The sequence below is a fragment of the Cladophialophora immunda genome (assembly GCF_000835495.1).
Source record: "Cladophialophora immunda strain CBS 83496 unplaced genomic scaffold supercont1.1, whole genome shotgun sequence".
Lineage (NCBI taxonomy): Eukaryota > Fungi > Ascomycota > Eurotiomycetes > Chaetothyriales > Herpotrichiellaceae > Cladophialophora > Cladophialophora immunda.
In genome coordinates this window covers 3,207,792-3,224,006 of record NW_015622541.1, presented here as the reverse complement: position 1 = coordinate 3,224,006, position 16,215 = coordinate 3,207,792, and the positions used below count along the sequence as shown (strand labels likewise).

At 50.9% G+C, this 16,215-nt stretch overlaps 1 protein-coding gene across 1 annotated transcript; it reads left to right on the top strand.

Annotated features, from left to right (window-relative positions):
* Positions 1-3,093: 3,093 nt before the first annotated feature.
* On the top strand, positions 3,094-4,176 carry PV07_00931 (uncharacterized protein; the record flags this gene model as incomplete). Its single annotated transcript, XM_016387423.1, has 1 exon — positions 3,094-4,176. The coding sequence occupies one exon, from the start codon at positions 3,094-3,096 to the stop codon at positions 4,174-4,176; it is 1,083 nt and encodes a 360-aa protein (XP_016254351.1).
* Between the last annotated feature and the right edge of the window lie 12,039 nt (positions 4,177-16,215).

Genomic DNA, 16,215 nt, shown 5'->3' with positions numbered 1-16,215 from the left:
CATAAAGAAAAATATAAATATGAAGTAGGCGAAGTTGGACCCGAACCATATCCAAGAGTATTTTGGACCCTAGTAAAGTGACAAATATATAAAGTTAGTATACAATCATACAGTGCGGTGAAGACTTGCATAGAGGAGCTGAGTGACGTGAAAGACTTACCCAGTTGAGATCCTGTGGGTTGATGAAGTAAGGAACGGTGAAGGAAATGAGCCACGCTCCAAAATATCCGACGGCGTTGGCAATTCCGAGGGTGAAACTTCTCAATCTATTCGAGGGGATCTCTCCAGCCACCAAGTACAGGTATGGTGCGGTGCACATGGTATAGAGAAAGATGTGGAGGATGACAAAGGCGACCAGACAGCGGTTGGCGGCGAGGGAGTTGTTGCCCGAACTGTACGTGGCGCCGATGACGAGCATGCAAATACCCTGGCCGGCTGCACCGGAGAGCAGCAGAACACGTCTTCCAATTTTGGTGATCAGATACAGCGAGATGAGAACCCCAGCCAGACCTGCACAGTTCATACCCACAGTCTCCTCGAAGGGTTTATTCTCGCCGGCAATAGCGAAGAAATATGTACCGTAGACGATGAAGAAGAGATTGCCGGTGGCTGAGAGCGAGAGAACCAGGCATATCGAGAGGATCGAACGACGTTTATTGGTGCCATGGAACATGTCTACCAGTCTGATGCCCTTTGCCAGTGAGCGCTCGATGCGAACGGCCTCAATCATCTCGTTCAGCTCAGCGTCGATCATGCGATCAGCGGTGTCGGACGGCCGAAGCCTAACCAGGCTCTTGCGAGCCTCATCATAGCGGTCGTGGTCGACTAGCCAACGGGGGGATTCCGGCATAAATAGCAAGGTAAACATGAGGAATGTTGGAATGATGAACAGACAGCCGCAGGGAATCAAGTAGGCGGACCGGTCTGGGCGGGGTGCAGTGTAGTTATCGACAATCGAGCCCAGGATACTTCCAAATGCAACGCAGACTTGGTACATGCCGAGAAGAGCACCGCGGATCTGTGGTACCGAAGTCTCTTGGATGTAGAGCTGTGTTTGCACCATGAAAAGACCATTGGCGAGGCCAATGACAACTCGGCTGGCGTAGAGGGCGGCGAATTTGGTCGATGCCATCATGAGGATTGCTAGACGCCAAAGTCAGCTTTTGTTTGCCGTCCCTCAGAAATGCAGCTGAAGATCCCACTTACCACCCACATGGTTAAAAATGCAGCCCAAGAATAAAGCCGCCGGGCGTCCAATAAATTTGCCTAGCGGTCCGATGCAGAGGCACGCGGCAAATGCACCTGTCCATACACCCGTCAGTCGGCTGCTGCAAATAGCCATGTAGCCGGCACTGGCGATACACACCGACGGTCATAAGTGAGTTGATCAATTGCTGGACGGTGCTGTCGATTCCCCAGCCGATCGATGAGGTAGGGTCTTTGTATCCGAATACCTTGAGGAAGCCTGGCATGGCCTGCAGACCACCTATCAAGCCATAGTCCATACCTGTGGCCCCGAGACAGGTTAAAACGACCCTTCCTCATTCGTTGCCCATCGGCGGTTCCACAACTTACCATACTGCGTGGTGGCCAAACACGCGAGACAAGCGATAGCGAAGCCCTTGCGGTGGTGCCATATAGAACCCACGGCAACTGGCGATTTCTCAATATGTTGAGTCTCGATATTTTGCTGGACGGTGGACTTTTCCGCCAGAGCTGCAGTAGTTGCAGTAACTTGTCCAGTAGATTGCATCCTGCTGACACTAGCTGAGCAGGAATTTAGTATATTTGACGCTCTTGAAAATAGCAGAGGGAGGAGCTGGCAGTGTGTCAGGGAATGATTGAGGCGGTATCTTACAAAGATTATATGCTCACACCGAAGAAGGAGGTGGAGGAGGAGGAGGAAGTCCAACCAACACCAATCTTCAGTCTTGTGCCCCGGATTGTTCCACTTTTGCTCCCCATCCGGAGTCCCCAAACCCACAACCATGACAACTATCTGCATTTGACCTAGCGCGGAGCACAAGCATTATGTTACTGCACCGTAGTGAAAATGTACCAGGTGAGTTTGACTTCGAGCACCCGATTCCCAGAAACCGCAAATCATATCCAAAGTCCTGGACCGGATGGAGAACATGAGGATCCGAAGCGTTACTGAAAGGGAAAAAAAGAATTGTGTTGGTTGACCGACCATCTCACTTGTCCTGGGAACTTTGGTTTCGGCTCTGTCTCACAAGCGGCAAGGTTGCGCTCCCCACACTACACTCTGGTGTCGAAAACCCAAACCTTCATGGTGCTTGTCTGACGCCTGTGGCAAGATTTAGGTCAGCCGGCAGTAAAATATATCCCCGGTGAAAGGCTATGTGCAGGTGCGTTGAGTCTGTGCTATATTCCCCTCTTGTTCGAATCAACTTGATAGATGCAAATGGCCTTCGATGGATGTTGCAGGGACGAGTCGAGCCGGTCTTTGAAGAGTGTGGTGGCCTCAACGTGAAATGCGTACAATACTTGCTTGTATTCAACTATGTGGATGCTCTGCTCTGCCTATCTAACTGGGATGTGCTAAGAGGCATGTGCCCCCTGGCGCTCCTGCCTCCATACCACCTACCTCCAAGGTAGGTGGCCGATGGTAGGTGGAACAGGTGCGCCACAATGAGCGACGATGGGCAAACGCTAATGAAGCAGACAAGGATATGGAAACCGGATGCAAATTCTAGCTCTTCCTGTCTAATACAGAATAATCCAGACCCAGCTCAAAATGACCCGGACAACTGAGGCTGAACCGGAGTGGGGAACTATGGAGGATGGAGGAGGGAGAAGTAGTGTGGAACGGAGGGATCCTTTCGCCTGGTGCGAACCTGACGCCACGGCACGGCTCTGAAGATATCTGGATTAACCTAGGTGGAGCCCGGAGTGCACTTGACGCTGAGCGTCAAAGTCTCTCTAAGAAAGCCGGATTGGGGCTGTTTGGCTACACCGAATACCGGCTGCCCCTTTTCTTCTTGAACATAGGGCATTAGTATCTCTGTCTCATGAGATGAGAGAACAAGCAAAGGTCAGTGAAGGAGCTTCGAGCCAAAGTTAAGATTAACCATGGCGGTACCTCAACCTCAACCCCCAGCGAAAGGGACGCGGAATCCGCCTTTCATTCAATGGATTTTGGAGAACGGTGCGACTCAAGACACCAAATCTCCTTCAGGACCCCCAAAAGACGTCCTCCCAGAAACTCTTAGTGGCAATTCCACATCCCCATTATTCCCCCAAGATGGCCCTCGACAAAGCTACGTCGAACTCTCGGCTTTGGACGCAGGCTACATAGGTCTACCTGAGAGAGAGTTCATCAACCCTCACGATCCGCAGGCTGTCCATCGCTGTCCATCCCTGGCCTTTTTCATCCGTCATCCCCCAACAGGTATCATGATTGTCTACGACCTCGGACTTCGGCGGGACGTGCACAACTATCCTCCCAAGGTCGCCAGACGGCTGACAGATGGGACACGTCTGGTCGAAGTCCCAAGCGACGTGAGGGAGTCACTCGAGCATGGCGGTGTTTCGGCCGACGACATCGACCTGGTGATCCTGAGCCACATCCACTATGACCATACGGGCGATCCGGACAAATTTCCCAAGTCGCACTTTGTGGTCGGCCATGGCACGATGGAGCTGCTCAGGCCAGAAGTCTACGGCGACCCGAACGAGACCTGGTTCTTGCCTTCCTTGCTGCCATCAGACCAAAGCCGGGTGACCGAGTTGCCTGACCCAGACCAGACTTTCCTCAAAGACGGAACTCCTCTGTGGAAACCGCTGGCACGTTTCCCTCATGCCCTTGACATCTTCAGCGACGGCAGCTTCTACATCATCAGCGCGCCAGGTCACGTCGAGGGGCACATCAACGGCCTCGCACGCATTGGTCCCCAACGTTTCATTCTTTTGGGGAGTGATTCGTGCCACTTCCCGTCGTTGCTGGACGGGACGTGCACCATCGCCAAGTTTCAACAGGCTGATGGCTCAATGAAGAGCGTCCATGTGGATGATGTCGCGACAGCGAGGCACATTGCCAATATGAGGAGCATGGTAAGAGACGCCGACGATGACTTCTCATTCGAGGTGGTCCTCGCGCATGATCAGGAATGGGCTCTGAAAAATGGCGAAAAGTTTTTGCCAGGCAAGTTTTGAATTTTGGAAAAGGAATATGCCATATATAGCTTTCTGGAGAAGCCGGATCAATATATTTCTTTCCATTTTCCACTCTTAGTTCCTTTTATTCCTTCTCCCTGGGTCTTTAACATGTCTTATCCCATTTTTCTGTTTCACTTTTGATCAATCCTCAGTTTTCACTCTCCGTTTTATGTAGCAGTCCATATCCGCTTGCTTCACAAGCCACCAGTTCGTGGTCTTCCATGGCTTTTTAGGATTCACGAGCTCAATATCAAACGCGCGAATTATCTGCGGTATCACCTTGGACATTTCCATAAGGCTGATATTTTTCCCCAGGCACGTGCGTGACCCCAGGCCAAACTGGATTTTGACAGGAGGTCAGCATTCACAGCTTTCAGAATTGCAATCCTCGGGAACGAGCACAAAGGAGAGTCAGAACTTTACCTCGAGAAAATAACGGTCCATCTTCCTGGCTGATTCCTCTGATGCAAGCCATCGTTCGGGGATGAATGATTCGACGTCTTCGCCGAAAACACTCTCGTTGCGATGTGCCACCCAGGAATTGATACCAAGAGTGGTCTTACGACAATGGGTCAGATTAGCTAAAAGAATAGTGCTTTCAAAGAAAAGCAAAAGAGTCAGGATGCAGGAATTGGTCACTTACTCCTTCTGGCAGTGGATATCCCAGCAACACTGTTCCGCCCTTTGGCACTACTCTCGCCAAAGTAAAGCCGGTCGACGGATGCAACCTCATCGCTTCCTTCAATACTGCTTGTAGATACGGCAACTTCAACGCTTCGCTGTACTTAATGACCGGCGAAAGTCCGCCCGCTCGATCCGCCTCGTCGATTTCGCTTCGTAACTTGGCAAGCTTATCAGGATTCTTGCACAGAAAGTAAACGGTCGCTCGCAAAGCGATCGCAGTTGTGTCGGATCCAGCTCCCCTAGCGAGACCCTTGTGAGCGCCCAGGTGCCTAAGTCCTCAGAAAGGAGATACATACACAAGTACCATGCACATTTTGTAGACTTCACTCATTGGAAAATCGGTCGGCTTCTGGTTGTGGGTTTCAATGAACCGGGATAAGAAGTCTGGGTGCTGAGCGCCACATTTTACGCGAGTCTCCACGCTGACTCTGCTGAACTGTAGTGGTCTTTCAGTAAAAGCCCGTGTGCCTTAGGGGTGGCCAGAACCGAAACCGCTGTTAGGAATATGAGAGTGGTTGATGCTGGAATGGACAGCCAGGGTATAGATCACATACCTCTTTCAGACTTCTGAAAGGGTCGCTGCCCGGGAAAAGCCATGACATCACTGTAGTGTAAGGCCTATGTAGCTCGGGAATCGTCCCCATTTTAGCAGAGAAGGAGAGAAAGCCATCCAAGGTTTTCATGATATCTCCCACATCCTCGCCTTTGTCAAGGAAGCCGAAACGCCTTGCAAACTGAGCCATGTTAGTGGCAAATGAGGCAGGCGGAGTTGAGAGAGTTCATTAGGTACCGTGATCTCCCCGATAACGTCAAATGCATAGCATTGCAGCCAGTGTGCCAGGTCGATAGGCTCCCGTTTGTCTGCGGACTCTCCCAACCGAGTCTCAAATAGAGTCACGCAATCGCTGATAAAATCTTCCATCTCTGTAACTGCAGTCATGGAAAAACCGGCGGAAACCATTCGGCGATCGTGGGCGTGGCGCTGGATGTTGGAATCGGTGAACAAAGAATAGGCGTCTGGGGGATCAGACGCTTCATACCAGCGCGCCTACGGGAACATTCTAACATTAGCCTTTGAATAAGAAGGGAGCAAGCACCACAGCGGATTTGGAGCACCTTTTTATACTGGGACCCAGGGCCATAAATGATTCGGAGGCTCTCTTCAGGATCGTCGATGCTCACCTCGTTGGGAGCGATTCGGACAATTGGGCCTAGATTTTTCCCGTTAGTAGGTGCAACGGCAGAATGCAGACACCGGTTTCCCCGTAGCGTACCATATTTTTGATGTAATCTGATGTTTTCCCATTCCATATGCTCTTGCAGGGTTTTGTGGACTTTCCATAATCTGGTAACGCTTGCTAGCCACGGACCTGGGATCTTTCGTAGCGGTGTCAGATACCGAGCGCTGAGTATATGCCATAGAATTAGAATGGTAACAATGAGAAGAAGCGTAGTGGGAGAAATTTTCCCCAGAAATGCTTTTATCACATCTACGAGGTGGGCCATCGAATCTCAAGAATTTTGTTGGATGTATATGGGTGAGGTCCGCTTGACTGATGTCGATGTAGCGATATTTAAGGGAATGCAGTATCGTCCAGCTCTTACCCCACCGGGTGCCAGAATCTAGCGAGAAACCTGCGGCTTTTTCGCCCAGCGGGGAAATAATAAACCAACTACCTGGGGTCCCTTTTAGAGATAATGGGCTGTTGAGGTGCGTTCCGGCATCTTAAAGAAGTTGAGAGGAATTCTAGCCTTCGATGAACGAATTCAAACGCTGAGAATATGGCCCTTGATATTGCAATATGAATTCGGTCCCCCTTCTAACTGTGGGGATCGACACCCTACTCATCGAATTCGCGAGATAGGTTGGAATTTGGGCTTACAGAACAGATCACATGTTCTACTAATGATGTGGGAAGAGGTTTCAAGCACTTTTAGCAAGGCGATATGGTTGTCGAAGCCTGCAGAGGTGGATCTCTACTCTCGGGAATCGTTCCAGTATCAGGTCTTGCTGTATAACTTTCCTCCGGATATCTCGCTTTCGAATTCAATTGCGGCATCAAGGCCCATAACTTTGAAGGGGAAGTCAGCCACCTTGATCTGGAGATACCATAGAGAGTAGAATGTAACCTACCTTGAAAGAACGCCTTAGGACCCATTCCCTGTGCGGTTGCAACGTCTGTGCCCTTGTTCATGACCTCTCCGTAAGCCTTCCGAAGAGCGTGTACCGCTGATACAGCTCCCGCGAGGGGATGCCATGTGATCTTGAAGCCCATCTCCTTTGCCTCAGCATTGGTGAAATTCGGGGTGGCGCCGTATGTGGGCAAATTCAGCACAAGCGGTAGAGGAGCGAGCTCTCGAATAGCGCGGAGTGCGTCCTCCTTGGTCAAGAGTGCTTCGACGAATCCGACTTCGACGCCCACGTCTGCGGCGATCCGGATTCGTTCAATTGCCTCATCCAAACCGTGCGTTTGAAGAGAATCGGTGCGTGCAATGATCAAAGGAGCCGAGGGCTTGCCTGAGCGCGCAGAGACTGCCGCCTTCAACCGCGCTCTCCATTCCTCCCGGGACACCACCTCCTTTCCTCCTAGATGTCCGCACCGTTTCGGCCTGGATAAGTTAGATCTCACATACGACGGCCTATGAGTGAGTCGGAACACAGACAGAAAGCTTACATGACTTGATCTTCGATATGCAGTGCAGCAGCTCCAGCTTTCTCATAGCTCTGGACGGTACGAACAATATTAAGAACCGATCCAAATCCCGTGTCGGCGTCGGCAATGACTGGGGTACCACCAGCAATAGACGTCAGCATGTGTAGGTTTTGGACGAAATGTTCTTGAGTCGCAATCCCTAGGTCAGCTGTTGTGAGGGTGGTCGTCAGCCATCTGTCTACGTCCATTTAGTGCTTGGAATGCTAAACGCACGCTGTCCTAGCATACTGGCGGCAGTGGCTGCCCCGGACATGTACAAGGCTGGAGGATTTTGCTCGAGAGCTGTGCGAGCCGAAATGCCTGGTGAATGGAATTAGCAGGACCTCGTTGTGTAGCTTCGTGTTGCCTATGGTCGTGCGAACCATCAAAGACCCCCAGAGACACTGTCAAGAAATCTGGATCTGCTAGCTGGGAGCGCAGACGCTCGGCGGGACTGAGGCTCGAGGACCCCATGGCGAAAGCGATTCTTGAAATATTGAATATAGCAAGCCCAGCACGACTCTCTAGCATTCATATAGCACATCAATTTATAGATCTACTAAGTGTCAAAATTCATCTATCGCAGCCCACCCCGAGAACCGGCGTCCGTGGGCTCTCCCCTCGTGCCCCTGAGGCCGCTGGCGCTAGAGAGGCGGTTGCTCACATAACCTACCCCAACGACCGAACCACCCCACCTAAGGAGAGTCTCGATTGTTCGTCCGGTGTGCATCCGACGAGTCAATCAACTTCAACTACGTACGACCTCAAATGCTCAAGTTATATTGCCTCATAACGGAACGCAAGAGAACGTGAAGCCTTTCCCCCTTCGTCGACAGACACTCAGGAAACTGCACGGTGGGATCCAGACCTGCGACTGGAACTAAGAGATGTGCAGTAAAAATTTGAACTTGTTACAAGCGATCCTCAGAGTCTTTACTCCAAGGCCACCTGGCCATACAGTACACCCATACTGTGGAGTACAAAAATCAATAAGGGGGTAGGAGTTTTCTGATGGCTAGTTTCTCCGCAAATGCTGGATCAGTTTATTCATCGGCGAAGTCGACACTGGTCAAGACTTCTGACGTGAGTCCACAGTCTCGCACGTCAGGACGAGACGAAACGGTGAGTCTGCAAGATATGAGAGTGGCATATGAGAACTACGAGCTGCCAAGTCTTACCTACATACTCTCTTCTATCGGTCTGGTGACCGCTGTCCGACACATGGCACCTCTCCACGTCAGAGCATACTGGTTGAAAGCACGTTTTATGCCAGCCCTAACTTGCTCATCACTCTGATCTGCCGCCATCATTCGAGATTCAAAATCTCTCGCCATTACTAGCAATATGCAGGTTGCCACTACTGGAGCTATCTGTCGTGTTCCATAGACAAGGTCTATCTTACATGCACAAATTTATCTTGCATGCACGAATTTTTAGCCTCGTTGGGGCCTGTGTTGTTCCCTCGGCCTTGCTGCCAGAGCCCGTGACTTGAACCTTTGGGATACATCCACGAATTCGAATTAGTGGGATCTTGATAACCATTGTGAGTACCCTCAAAGCAACCACGATTTACGGTGGTGGTGCGAACACGGTAAGAATACTATAACGGATTAATTTGAACAGGAATGAGATCTAATCATTAGTTATGGCTATTGCAGTGCACCATTCGCGCCCCTTTCATGGCAAAAGCGCCAGCGATAAATCAAATTCCCTCTCATATCTTACTGTAGACTCGCCATATTGTATCAAATCCAGTCTGCCTTATCACGCTCAGCTTGACGCCTGTCCAATTCCATCCAATCAGCTTTTCAGTCTTCCTAATTATTTCATCGTACGTTTAAGTATTGGTTGATCTCTTGGGCCTGGTTAAACCAGTCGCTGCTCACTGTCACAATAGCAAAGTAGCTATGAGAAGAATAGTTCTCTTTAGTCAAATTGGCGGCACGAGGCATTTCACTTGCAATCTTGACACACGGACCCATATTTAATGTAGGAATTGCTGCCTACCAGGACTATGGATACCTATACGGGATATTTTTAACTAATGTCGCGAGAAGTCGCGGCATCTGAAAGAGATGTTAGCTCTTTTGGGAGCGGAGAAAGATGCGATAAATGACAAATAACAGTAATATGACGACCACAGTTTTCTACACTTCAATGACCACTTAGGTCATGTGATCTAACCACGCATTTTGTGAGGCCTCAAGCTACCAATACGTGTCAGAAAAATCACGTTGGGAGCCTTGACCGTAGACATCGGGGTCTCTACAGTAACGGTGTCGGAAAAACTCCGTCTACGCCAGCTCCCGCCTCGCCGAAGAACCGAAAATGTCTGCTAGAATTGCAGTGTCTATAGTCAGTCACTAATACAACTTCGCCGTATGCTGTAAGTTGGAGGAGCTAATAAGTGTGCCTAAGTTGGCTAGGTCGATATTCTTGAGCCCAAACTCCACCATCCTATCTATGCACTCGGTGAAGGTGCCCTACAGGCCCTGCACCGAACCACGGTACGCTCGTTTCTTTCGTCTCGAACAAGCAAGGATCGTGGAGTGAAGACTTCTGAGCATACAGTGAGCTTGTTGGCAAAGACAGGGTGGCAAACGACTCTCCTATGTGTACAAAGAGTGAGAAATGACAGCACGGCCCTTGATGCCGAGTGCGCGGTGCTAGTGAAACAGATAACTACATGCTTCTGCGACACTATTAAGACCCCCTCGAAGGCAATAGATTTATGTATGTGTCCTCCACTCACATTAAGATTTGCAAATCAATAAAACTTGATGAACCCTCTTTTAGATACATGAAACCGGCTTTCTACCGTTGGTGTATTCGTTAAAATCGTTGCACAGAAGTCACAACGAGTGCTTGAATCCTGGGACACCGTCCACAAGAGTGCTGGTCCTCTCAGCGATTCGGTTTCTCCTATGATAGATAAATGCAAGAAAAACGCTGCCAGCAGTAATCACCACAGCCATGGCAACTGTGGTATACAAACCGGGGACATATGTAGGAGCATCCTGCTCACGGAAGATGTTGCTGCCGATTATGCCACCAATAGGACCACCCCAGATCACGACAGCGGCCATGATGGATCGCTTAGCGGATCCCGATGCATTGGATTGCGCGAGAGACAGCTGCGCTGGAACATTGCATTGGCAGCCGATCGTAGCCAGAAATACGCCAAAGTACCGGACCTCATTGGAATAGTTGGGCCGGATAACTTGCGGAAATCATCAGGAGGAGCAAGTTAAGTCAGAGGACAGGGCAACTTACGAAGGAGGCCGATCAGCAAGAGGATGCTCTGGGTGCAAATGACTGGCGTGCGCATCTTGGTCTTGTCGCTCACATAGGCAAAGATCCACATGGCACCCATGGTGGCCAGGTAGGGCCAAGCCGAGTATAGACTTGCTTTGAGTCCAGTGTAGCCCATTCCCTGCGAATTGTTATTAGAAGCGGTGATACGGTATCGAGTGATCCAAGGACATACCGTGAGGATGGTCGGCACAAAGAATGCAAGGCTATATGTCGACGTATTGGTGAATGTGAATAGCAGGAATTGGAACCAACTCGTCCAATCACTAAGTACCTCCTTGAGAATTGGCATCGTGATCTTTTCCACATTCGCGTTGTTGCGGTCACGCAGCAGTCGGGCCGTGTACAGCTCTTTGTCCTCGGAATTGAAGAGTGTCGAGTTCTCCGGGAAGTCCTGTATAGCAAACCAGGAAGCGATTCCTATCAGCATAGTCGTGGCACCCTCGAGCTTCGAATGAATTAGCTTCGTGTGGTATAACTACTCTGGTCCGAGTATCCGTACTGCGAAGATCCACCTCCATCCTTTCATGTCGCGGATACCGTCCATCAACCCAAGCGCGTACGCGAGTACACCTGCAAACGCGGACGCGAGCACTCCGACCGAGTACGCCCAGCTCAGACGTCGATGCACCTCGTAGCGACAGTACCTAGACAGAGACAACATCAGTTTGCCACATCTCGTCCATGCCCGGCGACGATGGATTACATACCAACAGCTGATTATGTATACTATTCCTGGGAGGACGCCACCTTCGAAGGCACCCAGCAAGAAGCGAAGGAAGGCGACGACCTTCCAATTGCTTGCAAAGCCCATACCAGTGAGCACCGCACCCCACGCGATCACGAGGAAAGACAGCCAGATCTTGGGGCTGAACTTGACCAGGATGTAGTTCGAAGGCAGCTCCGCCAGCAGGTAGGCTGGAAAGAGGGTCTGAAGAACCACATTGTATCGGTTTCCGGCCAATTTAAGGTCCTCTTGCATGCCCAAAACTCTAGCGGAGCCAACATTGATGCGATCAATGATGGATACGGCAAATATGATTGCCAGGATTGGCAAAAGGTGGAGATCAACGCGTCGCAGAAGACGATTCTCTCTTGCAATCATGCTAGGATCACTAACGGCATTGTCGCTGCTAGGATGCTTCTCATCCTCGGGCAGATCGCAGAGGTCGACATGCTCCGATCCACCCAACTTTTGCATTTTATCATCAGGCTCGAGGGGCTGAGGCGTGATCACAGTAGTATTAGACATTTGGGAGTATCAGAGCCACGTAGAAGGTCTGACTGGAACGGTCTATCTGGCTGTCAACAACTTCGAGATCTGGTGCGGCAAAAGATATTCCTCTGCTTTATACCATCCACACTGAAAGTTCCTCTGCACCACCCCACAGGTTCCCAAGGTCCGTAATCTATATAACCCCCGCTTGGTCTCCGCCGTTCTCAACCCAGAAATTGGCACCTGGCAGCGGAGAATTCATAAGAGTAGTGTTTATTATTGTCCTCTTGGATTCGTCCATTCAGCAAGGGGAGCCTGCAGGTGTTCACCATTTAGACCTGATCTCGAATCGAACATGGTCACATGGACTCAAGCCAACCCAATACCATGCCGAGATCATTTAGCTGGCAAGATGCACAACGTTTTCGATTCCACTGACCACCCCACTTCTACAGGACGCCCCGCCTGGACCTTAAGCGGGGGTGTGACCTTAAGGCTGAGGCGGGGTGCAAGACCCCGGCCAAGTCCTATAGCATATTGCATTAGGGATTTTTAGACCTGGAATACGAGATTACTACGGCTCTTAATTGTGATAGCTAAATAGCCCTCGGAGGAAATCTCACGTAACTAGATAAGTCTATCTAATGTGCAGAACCCAAGCCGTCACTCAATCCTGGTACCCTTCTCTCCCATAGATCAGTCCAGCTTCGGGAAGAATGGCCGAATCAGCAGCCATCAGTGTCGAAGATGTTTCTCAGCTGCTATTAAGAGTCATCCATAGCGCTCAGTATCAGAATGTCTACCTGGCCCTGGTGGTCCTGATCCTTGTTTTTCTCGTATACCTTGGGACGACCCTTCTCTCGGATCCACGCCGCAAACACATGCCGCCGGCGCCCCCAGCATTCCCCATCATCAACCACTCTTTCTATCACATGAAAGACGATGGCATCACTAACGCTATCAAGTGGGCGCGCCAGTATGGCGAAATATACCGTACCAGAGTGGGCGCCACCGATTTCATCTGGCTCAACTCTCCCGAGGCTGTGAAGGAGATCATCGACCGCAAGAGCGTCATTTACTCGAGCCGCCCACCGTTACCAATGGCTTCTGAATCAGCGAGCGGAGGGCGCAGAGTCGTCAACATGCCGCATGGAAACCGCTGGAGGACCATTCGAACCATTATTCATCGTCTTCTGACTCCGAATATGTCCAAGTCCTACGCTCCCGCACAGTTGTACGAAGCAAAACAACTCTCAGTCGATATCCTGGACAATCCTAAAGGTTGGCTTTTTTGGCCTTAGACCTGCACTGATGCGACCGTCATTCTGACCCGATATTTTCTTTGCAGATACCTATATGCATAACCGCCGGTATACGTCTAGCCTGATCATGCAGATCACTTATGGCCAGCGCCTCCCACAATGTACGTGTGCTTGAATAATACCTTTTTTGAATCTAGTCCTTACTTTTAGCGCAGGGGAACATCCGGACCTCATGAAGATTTTCGAGGTCCTCCAAAGATTTGGCCACATCCGACGTCCTGGGAATTGGCTGGTAGACAGCTTCCCAGCACTCGCAAACTATCGAATTTTCGACCTCGTGAGCAACTGGAGGAGTTTCGGAGCGGAGATCCACCGTAAAGACTCGGAGGTATGGATGTACTTCTGGCGTCGAATGCAGGCAGAGATCGACCAGGGGACAGCCCCTCACAGTTTCGGCAAAGCCTTCATGACCAGCGAATGGCAGAAGAAGGGCATTGACGAGCTCCAAGCGGCATACGTGTTGGGCACCATGATCGAAGCCGGTGCGGAGACGACCAGCATCCAACTCAACAATTTGATCGTGGGCGTGCTGTCACGCGGAAAAGAGGTTCAACAACGCGCCCATGAGGAGTTGGACCGGGTCATCGGCAACGACAGAACCCCGACCTTCGAAGACGAGGAGAAGTTGCCATACATCAGGGCCATGGTGAAGGAGCTCATGCGTTGGAGGTCCATAAACAAGTTCGGAACGAACCACTACGCCATGCAAGATGGTTGGTACAAAGGATACTTCATCCCACAGGGCAGCGTGGTCATGATCAACACGTGGGGCATTCATCACAACCCGAAGCGCTTCCCCGAACCGGAAAAGGTAAGAAAAGAGATCCACGTTGAAGAGCAGTATGACCAGGAGTGCAATCCGGTGCTAATTGCAATGACTTTTGCTTTCTTTCTGTCCAGTACGAGCCGATGCGCTTCTTCAACCACCCTTTATCCGCGGCAGAGGCGACCACAGTAGCAGACCCAAACATGCGAGACCACTATGCCTATGGCGGCGGGCGCCGCATTTGTCCCGGAATGCACGTCGCAGAAAGGAGTCTGTTCATCAACATCGCCCGTCTGATGTGGGGATTCAACCTACGACTCGCAAAGGACGAGAACGGTCGCGAGATCCCCGTCGACCCAAGTTTCACGACTGGCTATCTACCGGGCGGGATGGCCATTGCGAAACCTTTCGTTTGTGGTGAGTCGAATCGAAACACTCGCCTGCATATTATATGGGCAGTTGTTCCATGTGCTGACATCGTGGTGAATTAGATATCCGTCCGCGGAGCCCGCATCACGCTGAGGTGCTGCGTCGAGACTGGGAGGAAGCTCAGGCGACGGGACTGGAGTTGTCTCACATTGATTACAAGCAAGAGACGAAGTATTAGGACCGATGGTATTAGGTACATGAGTTTCGTAGCCATGAAGTGCAACGTTGTTACCGCCTTTGATTTTAGTGTATCACCTGAAGCTGCCACGGACGCTGTGCTTGTGGTTCTCGAGCAGAGATGGGCAATCAATACCATACCCTGTGATAAATAAAGTAAATAGTTGCGCATCGCGTGGAAGGGCAAAAGGCCTTCGAGCCTGAGCCATGGGATGTCAAATGCCAAAAGATACGCAGTAGTTGTGAGACTCAGTTAAGTTCAATAGACCGCAAGGTATCGACAACTAAGACCAACTTCAAGAAAAGCCCAAGACAAGGATGGGTTTCAAGTTGTTCTATGGTAGTCTTATCCCAGGTGACCCAAGGATGTTCTAGCGATGATTCTAGCATATGCATCATTGTGATGTAGAAAGCAACTTAGCAAAGTCGCGAGCATCCACTACCGAATCCAAATTTCTGCAAGTCTCCACTATTTTTCTAGCCTTCTCCTTGCCCAGATACTTCTCCGTTTGGTCGAAGAATTTCTCTTCCAACTCAGCCTGAGACATAGGGTTCCCTATCGAGCCCGTGGCATGCTTGATGTAGACTGTCTTGAGGCTATCCGCCCTCGTAGACGACCTGAAAGTTAGGTAAGCTTCGTCGTCACGTAACTTGGAATCCGTCTGGACCGAAATACGGTCTCTGATAATGTGAACGAGAGGAACGTTCGCTGCCACTTCATCCGAAAACTCGGCTGGCGTGGCCCGGCCGTAGACTAGAGCGACGGCGCAACCATGATACAAGGAGAAGATGGTTTCTAGCCCAGTGCGGGGATGTCGTACGTTGCACAGCCTCACAAGCTGTGGATTCGCAGTGACTTGGATCTCGGCCAGGTCGTTCAGGTCTTGAGGCCCTTCCTTAGCCTTAGCACTGTCTTTGAGAGAAAACGATCTGAAGACCTCGAGGCAGGCGTCGATGAGCGGGTGGATCACGATACCGCAAGGGTATGGCTTGAATGCGTTGGTCAAGATTTGCCACGGTCCGCCCCTAGCCAGGTGACCGATGAGACTCGTGTCGACCGTGGTAGACACGAGACGTGCCCAAGCTTCTATGGACGCAGGACAGCTACCGAAGTTGTGCTTGGCAAGCTTGCCTGCCACGATACCGTTACGCCCGTGATGGCCTACGTGCAGTGCTTTGGTGTCGGTGCCGAACATGGCACGTATCCCTGAAGCCATGCTTGATGCATGGCCCAGCGCTGCAGCAAATTGGTCCGGAGTGAGTCGTAGGAGCTTCGAAATGCCTGCGGCGGCACTGAAAGCCCCGGTTGAGCCAGTAATATGCCTGAGTCCGAGTCAGTCCCTGAAACCCCTCACATGTGCATGTCACTCGCCAGCCATTGTCATAGTGGGATGGAGAAATTGCATTCGCGACCGCAGCCTGGGTCTCGAACGCTGC